This window comes from Rana temporaria, chromosome 2 (assembly GCF_905171775.1).
Source record: "Rana temporaria chromosome 2, aRanTem1.1, whole genome shotgun sequence".
NCBI lineage: Eukaryota > Metazoa > Chordata > Amphibia > Anura > Ranidae > Rana > Rana temporaria.
In genome coordinates this window covers 371265550-371283047 of record NC_053490.1, presented here as the reverse complement: position 1 = coordinate 371283047, position 17498 = coordinate 371265550, and the positions used below count along the sequence as shown (strand labels likewise).

Below are 17498 nucleotides of genomic sequence, written 5' to 3'. Positions count from 1 at the left end.
GCCGTCTGCTTCAAGGTTCGATGTGTTGTGGTTGTAATAAGTGGTTATTTGAGTTACTGTTGCCTTTCTATTATCGCAAACCATTCTGCCCATTCTCCTCTGACAACAAAGCAGTTTCATCCACACAACAGCAGCTCACTGGATATTTTCTCTTTTTCGGCTCATTCTCTGTAAACCATAGAGTGTTTGTGCGCAGAAATCCAAGTAGATCAGCTGTTTTTGAAATACTCAGACCAGCCTGTCTGGCACCAACAACCAAGCCACGTTCAAGGTCACTTAAATCCCCTTTCTTCCACATTATGATGCTGTTTGAACTTCTTCACAACTTCTAGATGCTTAAAGGCATCAAGTGGCTGCACTTTGTGTTCGCAAGAAATTAGTGTGTACCTAATAAAGTGGCTGGTGAGTATTTTTGCAGTTTATGAATATAGATGATCTAAAACCAGTGATCTCCAAACGGAGGCCCTTTGCTTGCCTTTATCCAGCTATCCCACTGACACCAACAAGGGGCACCATTCCTTCCACCGACACCAACAGTGGGGGCCCACTGTGACGCGCTCTAAGTGACCAAGCTCTGTAAGGTGGAGTGAAACAAGTTGGGGGTGTGTCAGGCGAGGTTGTCTCTCTCATCACCACTATAGGACTCTGTGGATGTGCAGCACCAGGAATTTCTTATTTTCCTTTCACCAACAGTGGGGAACCATTCATCTCACTGGCACCAACAATGAGGCCCTTTGCTTGCTTCCTCAGATCACAATTCCTCACAGACAACAATGGGGCATTTTTACTTCCACCGACACCAATAATGGGACACGATTTCTCCTTCAGCTGACTACAGGCACTTTGTAATTTGTTTACTCCCAGTGACACTGAGGTATTTTCTACTTGCACTGGCCACCCTAAAGTCTGAAGGACAGTAAACTGGCCCTTTGTTTAGAAAGTTTGGAGACCCCTGATCTAAACAATGGAACAAGTAAAAAGATAATGCAACAGGTCAAACACAATCTTTTAATTTAAAAAAAAAGAGCAGTTCTTACAAAACTGTTGCTTTCTAGGAAAGAATACAAAAACGTACATAAAACAAGTTTGTTTAAACACAAAGTCCAACTGTCTTGTGTGGAAAGCTGTGCAACTTCCATCCAGATTTACTTTGGAAAAAGTTTTCATACTACTGAGATTTTGTCAAAATAGTAAAAATGTTTGCCTGTCAGGGAAACGAGTCAAATGCCTTAAATAAGGAACTAAAACCTGTAAACCTTTGGAATATAAAAAAAGGTCAACATGTGCAGCCAACATGAATGCTGGCAGTGCTGTTATGTAAAGGGTCAATCCCCCTCTTAAACTAAAAAAAATAAAAACAAAATTCTGGAAAAAGGACTGTAATGAGTCCATAGGGTTGCATGTTTGCCATGGAAGCAGCAGGTTCCCTCCCCATCTTTACTTTTTAATTTGACACTGAATAAAAAAAAAAAAAGAGAAAAGGGAACACCCCACCCCCTGCTATAGGAGGAGGAATGGGACTCGAAGGTGAAAATGAAAAGAATCAGACCATGGCAGGGGAATCCTGGTGTTGTAGTTCTCAAGAGATACCTACCAAATTCCACCAATACCTAAAATATCACTTTTGTATGGTGTGACCCATAACAGTTCAGTTTCAGAAAAATGATCCACAATATTCTTGACAATGTTTTAAAATTTTGAGAGCAGTTACAAAACAAAAATAGCATCTGGTAAGTTGTATTTTGGCCAATAGGCTCCGTGACCCCTTATTAACATACACTATTTGAATAGCATTTACAGGAATGTAAAGATCTTTATCGGTCAGGGCGTGCCATGCCCGGTCGAGCTTGAAGCATCATGGGACGGGATGGTGGACGCATCATTGGTGGACCTTGCATCATTTGCATGTGTGCTCCCATTGGTGGTCTCATACCAGGACCTAAAAGGGACACAAAGAATGCATAAATACTCACACACCATCACATTTATAACCGACATATAATCGCACACGTTGGACTTGTCTTTTTTCAACCTCACCTACTATGTAACTAAAATGCTAGCCTGTTGCTTTTAAGACATTAACCATTTGGGACTTGTATAAGCTTACTCTGAGCATCAAACACATGTTTCAGCTGGAAGTAAGCAAAGGACATTTAGTGGTACAGCACATTCCCTGCAATTCATAGTGCGTGTCATCTATACTCTTTAGAAGTCGGTCTTGTAGAAGTGTGACAAATGGTCACACTTGTACAAGTTTCATGTACGCCTTTTTAGGATGTATATGAATCAGCTACAACTCTGGACAGGACTGTCCCAAGCAATTCTCCTTTGGCGTAGCAAGATGGAAATGTATCAAATATCGGTTCCAGAGGACAAATAACTCCAACAAGAGGTCTTTGACACTTTCCTAGTTATGAATTTGTTGCAGCAATAGCACAATATAGTAAATCTTCGGTCACACTGAATGCAACTTTGAAATCGTGCAACTTTACTTGAAGCGAGACTTCAGGCGCGACATCTGTGCGACTTTGCGCACAGCTGTCTATGCAAGTTGCACCTAAACTTGCAAAAACTAGTGCAGGTGCCAATTTAAAAATCAGTGCGACTTCAATGGAGTCAGAGTTGCATCGATTTGGCCACTTCCATTGCAGACAATACGGTGCGACTTGTCATGCGATTTGAAACATAACAAGTTGGACCGGGGACTAAGTGTCCCAAATAAGAACTTTAAAAAAAAAGGGGGGGGGGTGTAATAGCGCTTGCTAATAAAATAATGTTCATATAAGACAAATAAAAACAGATATAAATCTAACAATTCCTGCGAGTCAGATAAATGTGTTCCACTCCAAGTGTAATAACCGCCCAACATCAACGGGATAATGATGTTGGGCGGTTATTACAATTGGAGTGGAACACATTTATCTGACTCACAGGAATTGTTAGATTTATATCTGTTTTATTTGTCTTATATGAACATTATTTTATTAATATTAGCAAGCGCCATTACACCCCCTCTTTTTAATTTGTTATCAGTGTGTGAGCACCATTTAGTTGTGGCTGCTGCTTAGTTTTTATTAGTTTTTTAGTATTATTTTTAGTTCTCATTGCCCGGGTTAGTGTGGTTTTGCGCATTAGTTCCCCCTATCCAAAAAAGAACTACTTTAATTTTTTGCACACATTGGTACCAACACTGAAAACATCTGATGTTTTTAATTTTCAGAAAGTCTTCCGATTTTTAACACTGCCAAAAACGTGCTGTAAATAAGTTAATGAATCTCCCAACTGTGTTTGAAGGTCAGAAAAGGATTCATCGGTGCCCTGATTAGCTATTGGTCATTGAGCAATTCATTTTCTGTACAGCAAGTCACATTAAAATAGTTGAATTTTCATCAAATAGGGGAGACTAGTAAACCCCTTCAAATGCAAGTTTTTTTTTTTATCAATTTGTGGTATTTCCCAGGGTTGATTAGATTATATATAAATAAAAACCACACTGCAGTAATACCTGCATCATATATATCTCACTTGCTATGGCAAGAGCTAGTAGTCCTAAGTAGAGGTCAGTCACAGAGTGACCATTTTAGTCATCTACTGCAGAAGTGGTGGCTTAAAGTGTTACTAAACCCAGGGCCCCGCATTCACTATATCTGGTCTCCCACGGTACACAGAAATGCAATTACTTTAGTAAACGGAAAACTGCTAAATACCAGAGGTGCACGATTCTAGAAAAAAAAATTGAATCACAATTTTTTGCTATAAAGATCATGATTCTCTTAAGACTTGAGGCATTACATTATCTTTCACATCATACAAAAAATTGGGCCAAGTTTAAGTTTTTTTTTTTTTTTTACTTAATTATGTTTGAAAGACCGCTGCGTAAATACAGTGCAATAATATATTGCAACCACCGCCATTTTATTCTCTAGGGTCCAAGTAATTTTCTAGCAGAAAATACTGGTTTCAACTTGTAAGCAACAAGTGACAAAAAAAGGCCTGATATTTAAGTGGTTAAACTGACCTCATTTGCAGACCGAAGTTAATACCTTTGATCCAAAAGAACTAAAAATGTTACAATGTTTCATTTCATCTCCCAGCATTGAGCAATGTTAATAAACATTTGCCAGATTTTAAAAAAAATTGACAGCTGTGAGTGAGCAGAGAATGGCTCTGCACTTGTCACATGAATGAATCGTGGAAGTGCCAGATTAACATCGTGGAGGGGGGGGTTTGAAGCAAGATCGAAATTTTTTTTAACGATTAATCGTGCAGCTCTACTAAATACATTTACTCATCAGCAGTATATAGCAGACTTGTGACTTCCATCAGTTCCTGGTTAAGTTTTCATATTGCACCAGGATCCAGGACCCTTGACCCTCCACTAATCACATTCCCTTTCCCCAAGAAAAAAAGAAAGAAAAAAACGCTCTAGCAATACATACCAAACTGAGCCTGTGCAGCCTGATTCCAAAGGCTCTGCCTTATCCGGACATGTTCTGGAGTCAGTGGAAGAAGAGGAGGATCTGTGCATACAAGATTAAAACAGCCTTTTTACACAATGCAGAGGATTAAACCCTTGGGTTCCACAGTGAATATAACAAGCATGCTTTACTGCAAATACATACAGACAGATTTTACTGTTGTGGGTTTAGTAACACTTTAAATTTTTCACAGGGGATTGGCTTACTTCCACCTCACCAGCTTTACCCAGGTGTACATTGATACAAACACACAGGGGTAGATTTACTAAAACTGGAGAGTGCAAAATCTAGGGCAGCTCTGCATGGCAGCTTTTAACTTCAGCTTGTTCAATTAGGTTTTGATAAAAAACATGGAAGCCGATTTGTCCATAGAAACACTGAGGGGTGCTGTATGTGTCTATGGACACAAACATCTCGACTTGGGAGCTTGCCCACGTCTGCTCCCATAGCAAGCAGCTTGCTATGGGCGCAGACACAAGAGAAGGTTAGCGCCAGCAGGAGACCCCAGAAGAAACTGTGCAAAACTATTGCAGAGCAGGCAAATATACCATGTTATTGATTTAAATAAAAATTTCAAAAGTAACCTTTACAACTGCTTTGAATGCTAAAAATCCTATTTTCAAGGGCATAAAAATTAAAGCAAGAGTAACTCACCATGGCCTACTTGCATCATCCCAGGTGGAGGAGGTCCCATCATTTGCATCATTGGAGGCCCAGCCATTGGTGGTGCAGGCATCATACCCGGACGTGGGGGTCCACCTATTAAAAAAGGACGAAACAGGGATTAAGTGATAATAAAAAAAAATTAAAGGTAGAAAATAAAAAATGAAGTGTTTAAAAGTCACTTCTAAGAATTGAATAAAAAAAAAAAAAAAAACTTGCTTACCTAGACTAGGTGGAGGTGGAATCATGGCACTTCCAGCTGGTGGTGCAGCAAAAGGTGTGGGTGGTATCTTCCCTTGCTGAAATGCAGCAGCTAGAAGGAAAAAATAAACAAATTATATAGGCGTTTAAAAGAAAACTTGAACACACTGTGCAATAGGAGGCACCATTGGTAGCTAGCCAAGTACGACACTGCAATGCACCATCAAATTCTAATATCGCATGAGATAGGTGTCCTCAAACAAATACATTTAAAGACACTGCACAAGTAACTTTCACAATCAGATTGTGGTGTACTCATTGAAGAGAATAAAAGAATTTGCTGAAGATGCCGAGTGAGGGGCCCCCCCCCCCCCTAATCACTGTACGAGGCCGCCCTTGTTAACAGCACCTAGAAGATCAAAGCTTACATTGTATCTGGCAAAAAACGCGACAGTTTTCGCATATCCAGCAGCTGCTTAAACTTGCATCTAGGAGCCAGTTAAAAGAGGCAGTTTACATTATTTACCACTTTACCACTACTGGACACGTTCACCCCCCTTCCTTCCCAGGAAATACGTAATTTTTCTTCACCAATGTGCAGTTATGGAGGCGGCATGGATATGCACCGATGGGGCTGCCCTCCCAGAAATTGATGACCACTCTGTAGCAGTCTTTCGGCTATAGCAGTGTCAGCAAGTGGGAGGCAGATGCAGAAGGCTGACAAAAGCCAAGGCACCAGGATGTCATTTCTAGTTGCCATTGTGACCTGGCACCTGGGATTTGTTGAGCCCTGCCCATCACTGTAACCAAGCTGGTCCAGTCCTCTTCTCTCTTATGCTTCAGCAGTTAATGGCACCGATTGCATCAAGTACAATACATTACCAATAGCCCTGCATTGTACAAGACGACAAGAGACCATCCACAGACCAAAATGTAAGAGAAGATTTGAGCACCACCTGCTGAGAGTAGAAAACACATTTCACTGCTCTTCTGGGCATAAATCATTTAGCCCATGAAGTGCAGGGGTTGCCCCACTACAAGTGTAGCATTTGTTTTCCCCAGGCATCATTGTCATTCATGTTTATGGAGACTAAATTCGCAACGCCCTAAACTCGCACAATACCCTTTTTTCCCATTGCATTCGGAGAGGAATCGCAATGCATAGGTGTGAATGACCATCATTGAAAACAATTACATTTTGGATAACATGCAAATCTAGTTTTTGTTGAACGCATCGCATTCGGTATCAACTCGCACAAGTGTGAACCGGCACTTAATGCATTCCAGGATGACAAGTTGATGTGTGGGGTATCCAGGTAAAGAACCGCAGATGGCGCTCTTGCTAGGCATCATTTTTAAAGTGGTTGTAAACCCTTACAGACTACTTTAACCTACAGGTAAGCCTAGATTAAGGCTTACCTGTAGGTGCAAGAAATATCTTCTAAACCTACATGGTTTAGGAGACATTTGCAAAAGACATGCGTAGTAGACAACGGCGTGCAGGCGCACTGATCGTGCAGTTACTAGCGGCGATCATGCCGTTGGTGGCGCCACCCGAGCGGGAGCGACATCGCGGCTCCAGACAGTCACAGCGCCGGAGCCGCGATATGCGGAAGTGAATCGTGCAGAGATGGCGCCGGAGGAGGTGACTGAGCACCGATGCGGGGGGCTTCGATCTCAGGTAAGTACTTCATAATGAGCTAGTATGCCATGCATACTAGCTCATTATGCCTTTGCCGTGCAGGGCGTTTTTTTTTTTAAAGGGTTAACTTCCTCTTTAAAGGACATACAAGGATATAGACTCTATATGACCTGCTTTCACTGCAAAAAAAAAAAAAGTTGATCAAATGTGCTACCTGCTCAAATATAACAATTTCAACAAATACGGTACTCCATCACAATAACTAATGTTATTATAGAGCTCGATAAGATTCAAAATGTAGTCAGCAGTACAGATGAAGAGGCGTATTTTTAGATGAAATGTGATAGCAGAGAAACTGGTCTATTTTTAGGTTTGGTGGACACAATATCTTTATTTTAATACTTCTAGTAACTGGATACCTTCTTTTACTTAGATGGTCAGAATGCTGTGGGCATTGTGTAGATAAGCATTTAGGCACGACTCTTCACACATTTTCAATTTTTTTTTATCTGATGTCTAAATGTTTACAAGATTTTGGAGACTACCACTGCTGCAGTCTACCCCCTGAAAATGCATGTTGCCGTCATCGTGCTTAACCGATTATTTTAAAGCAGAACTCCAGGCAAAATTAAAGAGGGAAAAAAATCTGCAATATAAAAATAGGTTAAAAGGAGAAGTATGGCCAAAGCGCTTTTGCTGCGAGTCACAGGAGTGGACTTGGTTCTGCACTAAAATCTGTTGTCAGCTGATGTAACATAGCCGGTCCAGGCTCTGCAGTGATCCAGACAATGTCATCAGGATCCACTAAGATGCCTGACCAGCAGCTTGCTCCGCCTCTCAGCACGCCGCCGAAAGCCTGGGCCAACCTCTCCGCCCCCTTTAAAGTCCTGGGCAGAGCACAAAGCACCGACAGTCACTACTCGGTGCTCAGAGCAGACCCAAGAACTGAGCGATCACTCAGTGTAAAGCTGGCGGGGGACAGCTGTATCTCAGATTGATGCTGCAGCCATCTAGGCAAGTATGAGTGTTTATATTTGGATGCCACACTTCCCTTTTAGGACGCAAGATGTTTGTCGTTGTGCTTGGTTTTAATATTCACACTTATGTAGCTGCAGCTCTCCTACACAGAAACCATACTGTGGTTGGTCTACTCCTACTCTCCCCTTTTCCATTCACAGAACACTTTGCATCCTGTGAGCTATTCACAGAATACAAAGCGTTCTGTAAAATGGGCAAGCGCAGAGAGGCAGACAAAGCACTTTGACATTCCAATATGAAAACTGCAGCAGCAGGCTAGAATGTAAATCTTAAATAACAGCAATACTTAAGGAAGTAAACCCTGATGGGTTTTACTTCCTCCCCATTTTCCTGCAAAGGTAAAGCATAATGGGCTACTATGCATTGCAAAGTAGCCCATTATGTGTCACTTGCCTGAAACCGAAGCCTGCGATGTCACGCTGTCCCCACTAGCAGCGAGCGTCAATCTTCACGCCTCTTCCTTCTCGAGCCACGCAACGTCACTCCCGCACATGTGCGCAGGAGCCACCAGTCACGGCATGACCCCTTTAGAATCGGCATGATCTGCCCTTTCTAAAGTGCGCATGTGCCGTAGACATCGGCGCACGGATTTCTTGTAAATATCTCCTAAACCGTGGAGGTTTAGGAGATATTTCCAGCACCTACAGGAGGTACGCCATAGGCTTACCTGTAAGTAAAAGTGGTTGTACGGGGGTGTACAAACCACTTTAAAAGGGGCGAATGCCTATTTATGTTTATTTCTACTTTTAGTCAAATTTGAGCAATCCCCAAGACAGAAATGTGTTCCTATTCACACAATATATATATTTACATTCTATTATAAATTACTCAAGTTTTCTGAGAAAGTGTCATGACTGACAAGCATTCTCAGCATTATCTGTCCCAATAGCTAGGTTGGGGATGGGTTGAATCCAGTTCTCACTAACATACAATGAAGTCCTTCTCCTAAAATCTTTAAACTTTTGTTAATACACCAGTGTTAAAATCTAGTAAAACTGGCGAGATATCGGCCTCCAGACAAGGTAAATTATAGTAAAACACACCTTCCCAGACCCCTCATAACAAACAGTACCAGAAACAAGCATCTAGAAAAGAAAGCTGACATTTTTTAAAGGTTTTGCCATTTTAAGGAGGAACCTGTAACAAATAAAGTAGGTGTTATTCCCATTTTGGCTGCAAAAGTGGAAATACCCTTTAACTTTTATCTTTACTGAAATTAAATAAAAAAGCAATTGGCGTTCTTCTGTCATTTTGGTTACTGACCCGCATAAGTATGATATCAATATAGAACACTTTCAAGCTAGCCAAAAAAATGTACCTAATCAATCCGTTTCAACTACTCAGGTTAAAATCAGCGGTTTCAGTTGCATACAGTTGCAAGTACAGTACATGTGGAATCAACATTGCTGCATTAAGGCATCTCTGATAAATGTGGTCCCAACAAGCTCTAAACAGAGTTTACCACCTAAAATGAACATATGAGTTCTACAAACAGAGCAGGCTCATCTGCAGGCAGCCCTTTCCTACATGAAAGGTACAGCAACACCAGAAACACAAATATTGATTTTACAAGGTAGCTGAGGACTCCCAGTGTGAGTCTGCAGCAAATCCAAAAGGCAAAGATGGGAGCTGTTTAAACTAAACAGAGAAAAGATGCACACAGGCAATGCAATATTAAAAAAAAAAAAAAAAAAAAAAAAAAAAGCATAAAGAGGGTGTTCCCCAGCACACTTTGAATCTAGCCAGAAAAAAACATTCACAAAAACACACACCAGGTGTTCCAATACTTCCTCCACACTATCCTAATGGAACAATGTTTCAGCTTGTTTCCCTTATGCCTGAGTAGGCTCAACATGTGGACTCCCAACTAAATTTTCCCCATTCACCTTTGTACAGTCGCCCCATGCTTAAAGGGTCACTAAAGGAAAATTTTGCCTAAAATTAATGTCTGCAAGGTAGACAGACCGAATAGTGTAATGATTCTGTTAAAAAAACGAGTAAATACCTATTAAATTACTTCATCTATATCACCTCCGGCGTTCTAGTTTCTGTTCTCTCATTCACTTCCTGGTTTGTGGCGCTCGTTCATGTAAGAACTACATTTCCCAGTATGAATTGCGGCACACCCAGTAATTCACACCTCCTTAAAGTCTCTAACACGTAGAGAGCGTCCAGATGTAGTTCCCAGGAGGAGGTGAGCATGTTACTGACGACCGCAGTAAAGCCTCCCTTCACGGTGGTCAGTAAAATCAGACAAGCAGGAAGTGAACAGAACAGAGAAGAAATAGAGCAACTTCTGAGCAAAAACTAACAATGAGGAAGTCAAAAGAGGAATGTCTGCAGGTAAAGGATGCTTATTATGAAAAAAATAAAAAAATACATATAATTTCCTTTACAACCCTTTTAAAGTACATGGACTTTTTTAAAATAGTGTATTCAGGAGTTTTTACCTGCATAGGCTTGAAATGGTACATCTTTAAAGGTGCAACACATGCGTATTAGTGCCTGAAAAACTCCTCTCCTAGAGGGCAGTTTGCCTAGCCCAGGAAACAAATGCCCGAAGCTTTATACATGTGCAAGAACACTTGTACAACGCTTGTAAGACACCCTCAAACAAAAATCCTAAATTGCTAGCAATACATTCGGTGGGGTGAATACATATGCCAAGCTGAACTAGAGGCCATGATAAATTGCCTCTCCTACAACGTTCCTCGCTGGCATCTTCTACCTGGCTTCCTTCAGGTTCCAGGCTGTGGCCGTCTTCATTGGCCACCACGGGGTGACATCACTGCTGCACATGTGCAAGAGTTCAGTCCTCCCTAATACGCAGTAAATGATCTGTGCTGGAATATAAACTGAGCTGTGCATGGGCAGCTCAGTGTAAAAGACTGGAAACAGACAGATTTATTTTATTGCAAAAGAGACATGGCATTTCTCTTGTGCAATAATGAGGCTGCCTTCTTGCAGTCATTATAAACCGTGACTTTAGTTCCACCTTAAAGTGGTTTTAAAGTTAAAGGTTTTTTTACAGCAAGACAGTCCCCTGCATTTAGGTAAAAAAAAAATTCACCACTAGTGCCATGCGTGTTCATTGACACACAGCCTGCTACGGGTGCACACGCAGAAGAGGAGTAGAGAGGGCCAGCAGGGGACTCCAGAAGAGGTGGTAAGGGACCTCTGTGCAATGCCATTGCACAGAGCAGGCAAGTATAATGGCCCGGATTCACAAAGCACTTGCGCCGACGTATCTCGAGATACGCTGCGCAAGTGCAAATATGCGCCGTCGTATTTGTGCGCCTGACTCAGAAACTAAGATACGCCTGAAAATAGGCTTCATCCGACCGACGTAACTTGCCTACGCCGGCATAGAGTGGGCGCATATTTACGCTGGTCGTATTTGGCGCTCCAATTGCTTTTCTATTCACATATGCAAATGAGGGAGATACGCCAATTCACAAACGTACGTACGTCCGACGCAGTGCACGTAAAGTCATACGTCCGGTGCAAAGTAATGCCCCATAAAGGAGGTGTAACTCAGCAGCATCCATGCAAAGAGAACGTCAATATGACTAGGCGTAGGTTACGTTCACGCCGTAGGCAGTGATCCGGCATATCTTAGGTCGTAGTTCCGAGTGATTCTGAGCATGCGCACTGGGATGCGTCCACGGGACGGCGCATGCGCCGTTCGTTATACACGTCTGTCGCTCGGCCCATCATTTACATGGCTCACGCCCACTTCCACATACGCCAGCTTACGCCCAGGAAACCCAGCGCACTTTTGGCAGCACTGGCTTTGTGAATCCAGTGCTTGCCTCTCTGCGCTGCGTCGGCGTATCGTAAAGGAGATACGCTACGGCGGCATAAATATGCGCCAGTGTCTGTGAATCTGGGCCAATGTATTTACATAAATAAAAAAAATAAAAAATATGTTACCCAGAGGTAAATGCCTTGACACGCCTACATGGGCACTTCTCAATGCAGATAATTCACAGGTTCCTAGGGAAGTACAAAGTTGAAGAAAAAAAAAAAAAAAACCTCACTTACTGGTTTTATCAATGAGACTCTGCGCCTGCTCTTCCATCCACTTCTGATAGTAGTCCTTTACATTTTCCTTGTGTTTCCTTCCACTGCAATGAGTCTTCCGAACTGAAGGCTGGAGAATAAATACAACACAACACAAATTAGTCTGTTTACCAGCAGCACCACTGCTGTGACTGAATTCTAGGGGTGTAGATGCCTAGGAAATAATTGTGCAGAAAAGGCCAACAGGAGAGGACTTGACATCTAAATAGCTGGGCTCTACCCTCCATTCAAATATATGAACGGTTCCCAGTCACTGCCAAGCATATTCAACATTCAAGGAGTCACAAGATTAAACCTGTGTCAGCAAATATAACCACACACACGCAACAATCTCACCTATCATTCAACTAGTTCTCTATGAAAAAACAAATACACTAGTTGTTGGTAGCTCTAAGGCCTGGTTCACATGGGGTGTATGACTCCATGTGAGGGCCATGTTTACATGCACAGGTGTTACTTGTATCCCCATACAGGCAATCCCAGGATGTGTTCAGGGCCGTGCACCTGCATCAATGTCACATTGGGAGCAGTGGCTATATCTGTGCAGCCGCAGTGTCCCAATTAACAGCAATGAGAAAGCCTGCACGGGGGACACATGGAACACCTATAGATCCCCATGAAGGTAAACAAGGCCCTCACATGAGGTATGGATTCATACTCCATGAGAACGAATCATAAGTTCACACTATTGCAGGTATCGCACCTGTTCTCACATGCACAACCAAAATACGCTGCTCTTTAAAGATGTACAGGGCTGCCATTTATTCTTAATGGCACTTCCACACAACTCAAAATGCAGCACATTTGCAGGAACCATTGGCAAATTGAAAAAGTTCCATGAGATTTCCCCATCGCTCAGTTTTAAAAATGGTGCAGGAACCCATTTCCTGCCTGAAACGCAGGCACAGCAGCCCATTCAAATGGGCAGGCTGCCATGTCCGCACAAATGCAGCTCAAAAAGCTGTAGTAGTGTGAAACATGCCTAAAGGGGATTGAACGATCAGACTGCAAATGTGAGCCCAAAGCAGAAACTATCCCATTATAGCAACTTATGTTCCTCCCAACTCCCTCTTGCAAAGTTGAGAAAAGGGACATCTTTTTCTGCATGGTAAATTACCATTTTTGTGTGCTACAAGGCAGCATTACCTTCTTTCCAGCCTAGACAAAAACTACATAGGCCCCTCCATGTACCAGATTGTCATGTCACATCCCAGGACATGTGTGCAGGCAAAAGCTGGATACACATACAACTTTCTTTAGATTTCTCAAAACCATATGAGGTCAAACCTTAAGAGTTTTAATTTGTATGCAATCAGGCAGGCCCTTGCACTACATGTTTTTGGTAAATTTAAAGGAAATCAAACAAAAGTTGTATAGTGTGTATCCAGCTTTAAACCCTTGTGCCTTTAACTACATCATTTGTGAGGAAATGCAATTGGTTCGCCATCGGCTTTTATATTACAATTTATCTGACTTTTTCATCATTCATCAATCTTATGCACACGTTTTAGTGGATATGTGTTTCTTAAAGCGGAGTTCCACCCAAAAGTGGAACTTCCACTTTAAGCACTCCTTGCCCCCTTACATACCACATTTGGCATGCAATTTTTTTGGGGGGGAGGGAGGGGGGCTTCCTGTCCCACTTCCTTCCACACAGGGACCGCCAGAGCGACTTTTCACCTTAGGCGGCCCCTTCCTTTAGGCGATCTCCAGGGACATGCGACAGGTCCCAGGAGATCGCCTGTCCACTCAGAGCGCAGCGTGACTCACGTATGCGCAGCGAATGCCCTGCCGTGAAGCCGAAAGCTGTCACGGCCGGGTGCCCACACTATGAATGGAGGCGCCGGCCAGAGGGGGGGGGGGGCAAGAGGAGTGGAGCTCCGGGCGGCTGCATTGCTGGACCGTGGAGTAGGCAAGTGTCTGTTTATTAAAAGTCAGCAACTACACTTTTTGTAGCTGCTGACTTTTAACACTAAAAGGCTGGAATTCCGCTTTAATGTGACACATCAAGTATATTGATCACAGTTTAAACTTCTGAGATTGTGCATGAATTCATTTTAGGTTTTCACTTTTATGCCTAGTCCATGGTTAAAGCGGAGTTCCGCACGCCCCTTTTAAAATTAAAAGTCAGCAGCTACACATACTTTAGCTGCTGACTTAACATTAGGACACTGACCTGTCCTGGAGTCCAGCGTTGTCAGCACCCCAGCTGATGCCGCCGCCATTGTGGGGTAAGAGAACGTGGCAGTGTAGCCTTTTGGCTTCACGCCAGGTCCCTACTGCACATGCGCAAAGTGTGCTGCACTCTTATTGGCACGGCAGAAGGGGAGGGAGACACAGCTGCTCACGTAATTTGCTACGGCCCAGTCTCCCAAAAGTGGGGACAAAGTACCTGGGGGAAAAAAAAAAAACACACACACACACAATCCCCCCTAAAAAGGTGCCAAATGTGGCACCGGAGGGAAAGATGGTTGGGCAGGGGGGGGGGGGAGAGGAATCGGATAAGCAGAAGTTCCACTTTCGAGTGGAACTCTGCTTTAATGCACATTTAGCACTGCACATGTGTAATTCGAATTCTGTATCTGGGTATAGCGTCAGCTGCTTTACATTGTTTCACAATCATGTTTTTTTTCTTAAAACAGGTCAAACCTGCACATGGATGCCTAAAATCTTTATGCCCCATATCACAAAACAACCAAAACCCCAGGTGCACAAGGAGGCCTCTGCCAGGTATCAAATACCAGGCAGAGCATTATGCACTATATTTTTACAGCTGGTAGTAAAAGGAGAAAGGTAGCACGGGAGGGATACCATGTTGAATGAAGTTCCACTTTAAGGCTGCTTTCACATTGGGCGGTGGAGCCGCGGTGACGGTATAGCCGCGCTATTTGTAGCGCCACTATACCGTCGTATTTACCGCGATATTCGGGCGCTAACCCCCGCTAGCGGCCGAAAAAGGGTTAATACCGCCCGCATTGCGGGCGGTATTACCGTGGTTTCCCATTGATTTCAATGGGAAGGCGCGGTATAGGAGCGGTAAACACACCGCTTCTATACCGCTCCAAAGATGCGGCTAGCAGGACTTTTGGAGCGGTCCTGCTACCGCACTGCTTTAGTGTAAAAGCCTTCGGGCTTTCACATTGAAGCCTGCAGGGCATGATTTTTTCATGCGGTATAGCAGCGCTACTTTTAGCGCTGTACCGCATGAAAAACGCCTCAATGTGAAAGGGGCCTAAAGGGGGGGTCAGGATTAACTATCCCAAAGCAGACTGCACACTATACACACTGCTTTAGATCAGCTAGCAAATGTAGCCGAAGAGCCTTCCCTTGATACAAATTGAATGTTTAGATTAGAGCCCTTTTACACTAAGGCACTTGAAAACTGCCTATAACACCCCAAACGCTTTTGCGGTGTGTCTTTGAAGGTCTAGTAACAAAATGCTTCAAGAAGCATTTTAAGGCTTTTTTATGTGCTTCCTATTTATTTAAAATGGAGAGGGGTGGGTTTTTTTAGCGCTCTCTGCTGCTTGCAGGAGTTTTTTCACCTCCCCAGTGTGAAAGCATTCATGGATTTTAAATAAATTGGTTTTCTTGGGCTTTTCATGTGCTTTTTTAGCACAAAAGCGCCTCAGTGTGAAAGGGCTCTTACTCCCATTATATAAATTTGGAACTGCACAATCAGTGCATGACCATTGCTAGGTGGGGGTACATGGGGCGGAGGGAGGTAGGGTTGCCACATCATACATTTCAGGACACCTATTACACAGGTTCTGAGGCAAATTTAATGCCCATAAGGCACCAAGTTTAATTACCATGTTAATCAGCCACAGAGCCTGTGTAATAAATATAACGTGGGGGGTGATGAGGCAACCCTTCCCCCTCCAATTACATGTATCCCCGGCTAGCTGGTGCCAAATGTGGCACCGGAGGGGGGGGGTCTCCACTTTGATGCACATTATTTAGCAGCATCTTTGGGGATGATGTGGGGGGGTACATGGGATGGGGTGCTACATATAAAGTCCTCACATTTCAGCAGCAGGGATTAGCACTCATTTAGAAAATACACACTAAAAGCAACGTTTAAGAGACGAATTAGTAAAGCAAATGAATGAAAACATCTGCCATGCTTAAGTATGGTAAACTTACCGAGTCATGGGTGAGGTAGGTATCACAGTAGTCGCAATAAAACCTGCAGAAAAAGCATTTAACACGTTAACTTTAACACACGTAAATCGTACATATAACGTATACAAAGCCCGTTCGCCCGAAAACGTGAAGCAATCCGTCTACAAGCTCCGTTTCCCGGCTCATTCACTCACTTAGGCATGGTTCCACCAACTCGCCACCTTTGTCTCCACCGGAAGCAATGCGCGAAGCGGCCCGCCGAGGTTAAAGTTGACCGGAAATGACGTCGGCCGGCGCACTTTAACTGCGACTTCCCTCTCCCCCTAAGGGCAAATTAGTCCCGTCGCTACCAGGCAACAAATCAAGTCACACGGCCCTAAATTAATGTTGACAGCACTACGGTGACCTTCACAGCCGTTTCTGGTCACATTTGATAAAGATAAGCCGCTCTTTCAGGTGTTTTATATGGGAGGGGGGGGCGGGGCGTCGAACGAAATGCGTCTGAACCGTCTCTGCCGTTACGTCATGACGTGTCTAGTGCTCAGGAAGCGGGGAGGCCCCGAGTGGCCAGCTGCGGAACCGGAGACCGGGGCCCTTGAGTAAAGGTCCCGGGTACGGTGACAGGGGGCACGTGCGGAACGTGCAGTCGGAGTCTATCGGGTCAAAGGTCACCGGCTCCGGAGGGGGGTCAAAGGTCACTGCCGGTGTCGCTGAAGGAACTGCAGCCTCCCGGGAGGGTCAGGTGGGGGCAGCCCGGGGGAGGCTTGAGCGGAGTCCGCCCCATGTCAGTGGTACCTGAGGGCCAGAACGTGGGCTGGATACAGGACACCTAGACGTGTTTAGTCTCTGTGAGGAGGCTCCCTGCTCCGGCCTGGTGTCATGGAGGGCATGGATGTGGACCTGGATCAGGAACTCATGCAGAAGTTCAGCTGTCTGGGAACCACCGATAAAGATGTGCTCATCTCTGAATTCCAGAGGCTACTGGGCTTTCAACTCAATCCTGCGGGCTGTGCGTTCTTCCTGGACATGACCAACTGGTAAGTGCTCCTCTACACCTGACCATCAGGATCGTACATGCTGGCTTTCACCTTCCATAATGCCCCTTACACATGGGCTTCTAGGCTACAACATACTCATCTTAAACCTCCTCCCTTCTAACCCCCATTCTGACTATATTGTAGGAGGAAGATGTGTATACTTGCCTATTCTTGGGATGCTCTGGTCATGTGACCTCCCAGCTGAAGCTACAGGGGAGAGGAGAAAGTACA

The 17498-nt window shown here is 43.8% G+C and overlaps 2 protein-coding genes across 3 annotated transcripts in view; one reads left to right on the top strand and one right to left on the bottom strand.

The window, feature by feature from the left end:
- Positions 1 to 989: 989 nt before the first annotated feature.
- On the bottom strand, positions 990 to 16569 carry SNRPC (small nuclear ribonucleoprotein polypeptide C). The gene is made up of 7 exons (XM_040337779.1): positions 16425 to 16569; positions 16252 to 16294; positions 12067 to 12175; positions 5365 to 5454; positions 5133 to 5237; positions 4440 to 4520; positions 990 to 1939 (listed from the first exon to the last, which is right to left on the bottom strand). Exons 1-7 carry the CDS (start codon positions 16430 to 16432, stop codon positions 1815 to 1817), a joined length of 561 nt encoding a protein of 186 aa, XP_040193713.1. The 5' UTR covers positions 16433 to 16569; the 3' UTR covers positions 990 to 1814.
- A 163-nt stretch (positions 16570 to 16732) lies between these two features.
- ILRUN (inflammation and lipid regulator with UBA-like and NBR1-like domains) overlaps positions 16733 to 17498 on the top strand; it is a 44424-nt gene continuing 43658 nt past the window's right edge. The window contains exon 1 of one of the 2 annotated variants that reach the window (XM_040337777.1): positions 16733 to 17267. In XM_040337777.1, coding sequence (XP_040193711.1) covers positions 17110 to 17267 — 158 coding nt within the window. In that variant the 5' untranslated portion in view covers positions 16733 to 17109. The remainder of the gene's footprint in view (positions 17268 to 17498) is intronic. The other variant, XM_040337778.1, reaches the window with a different exon arrangement.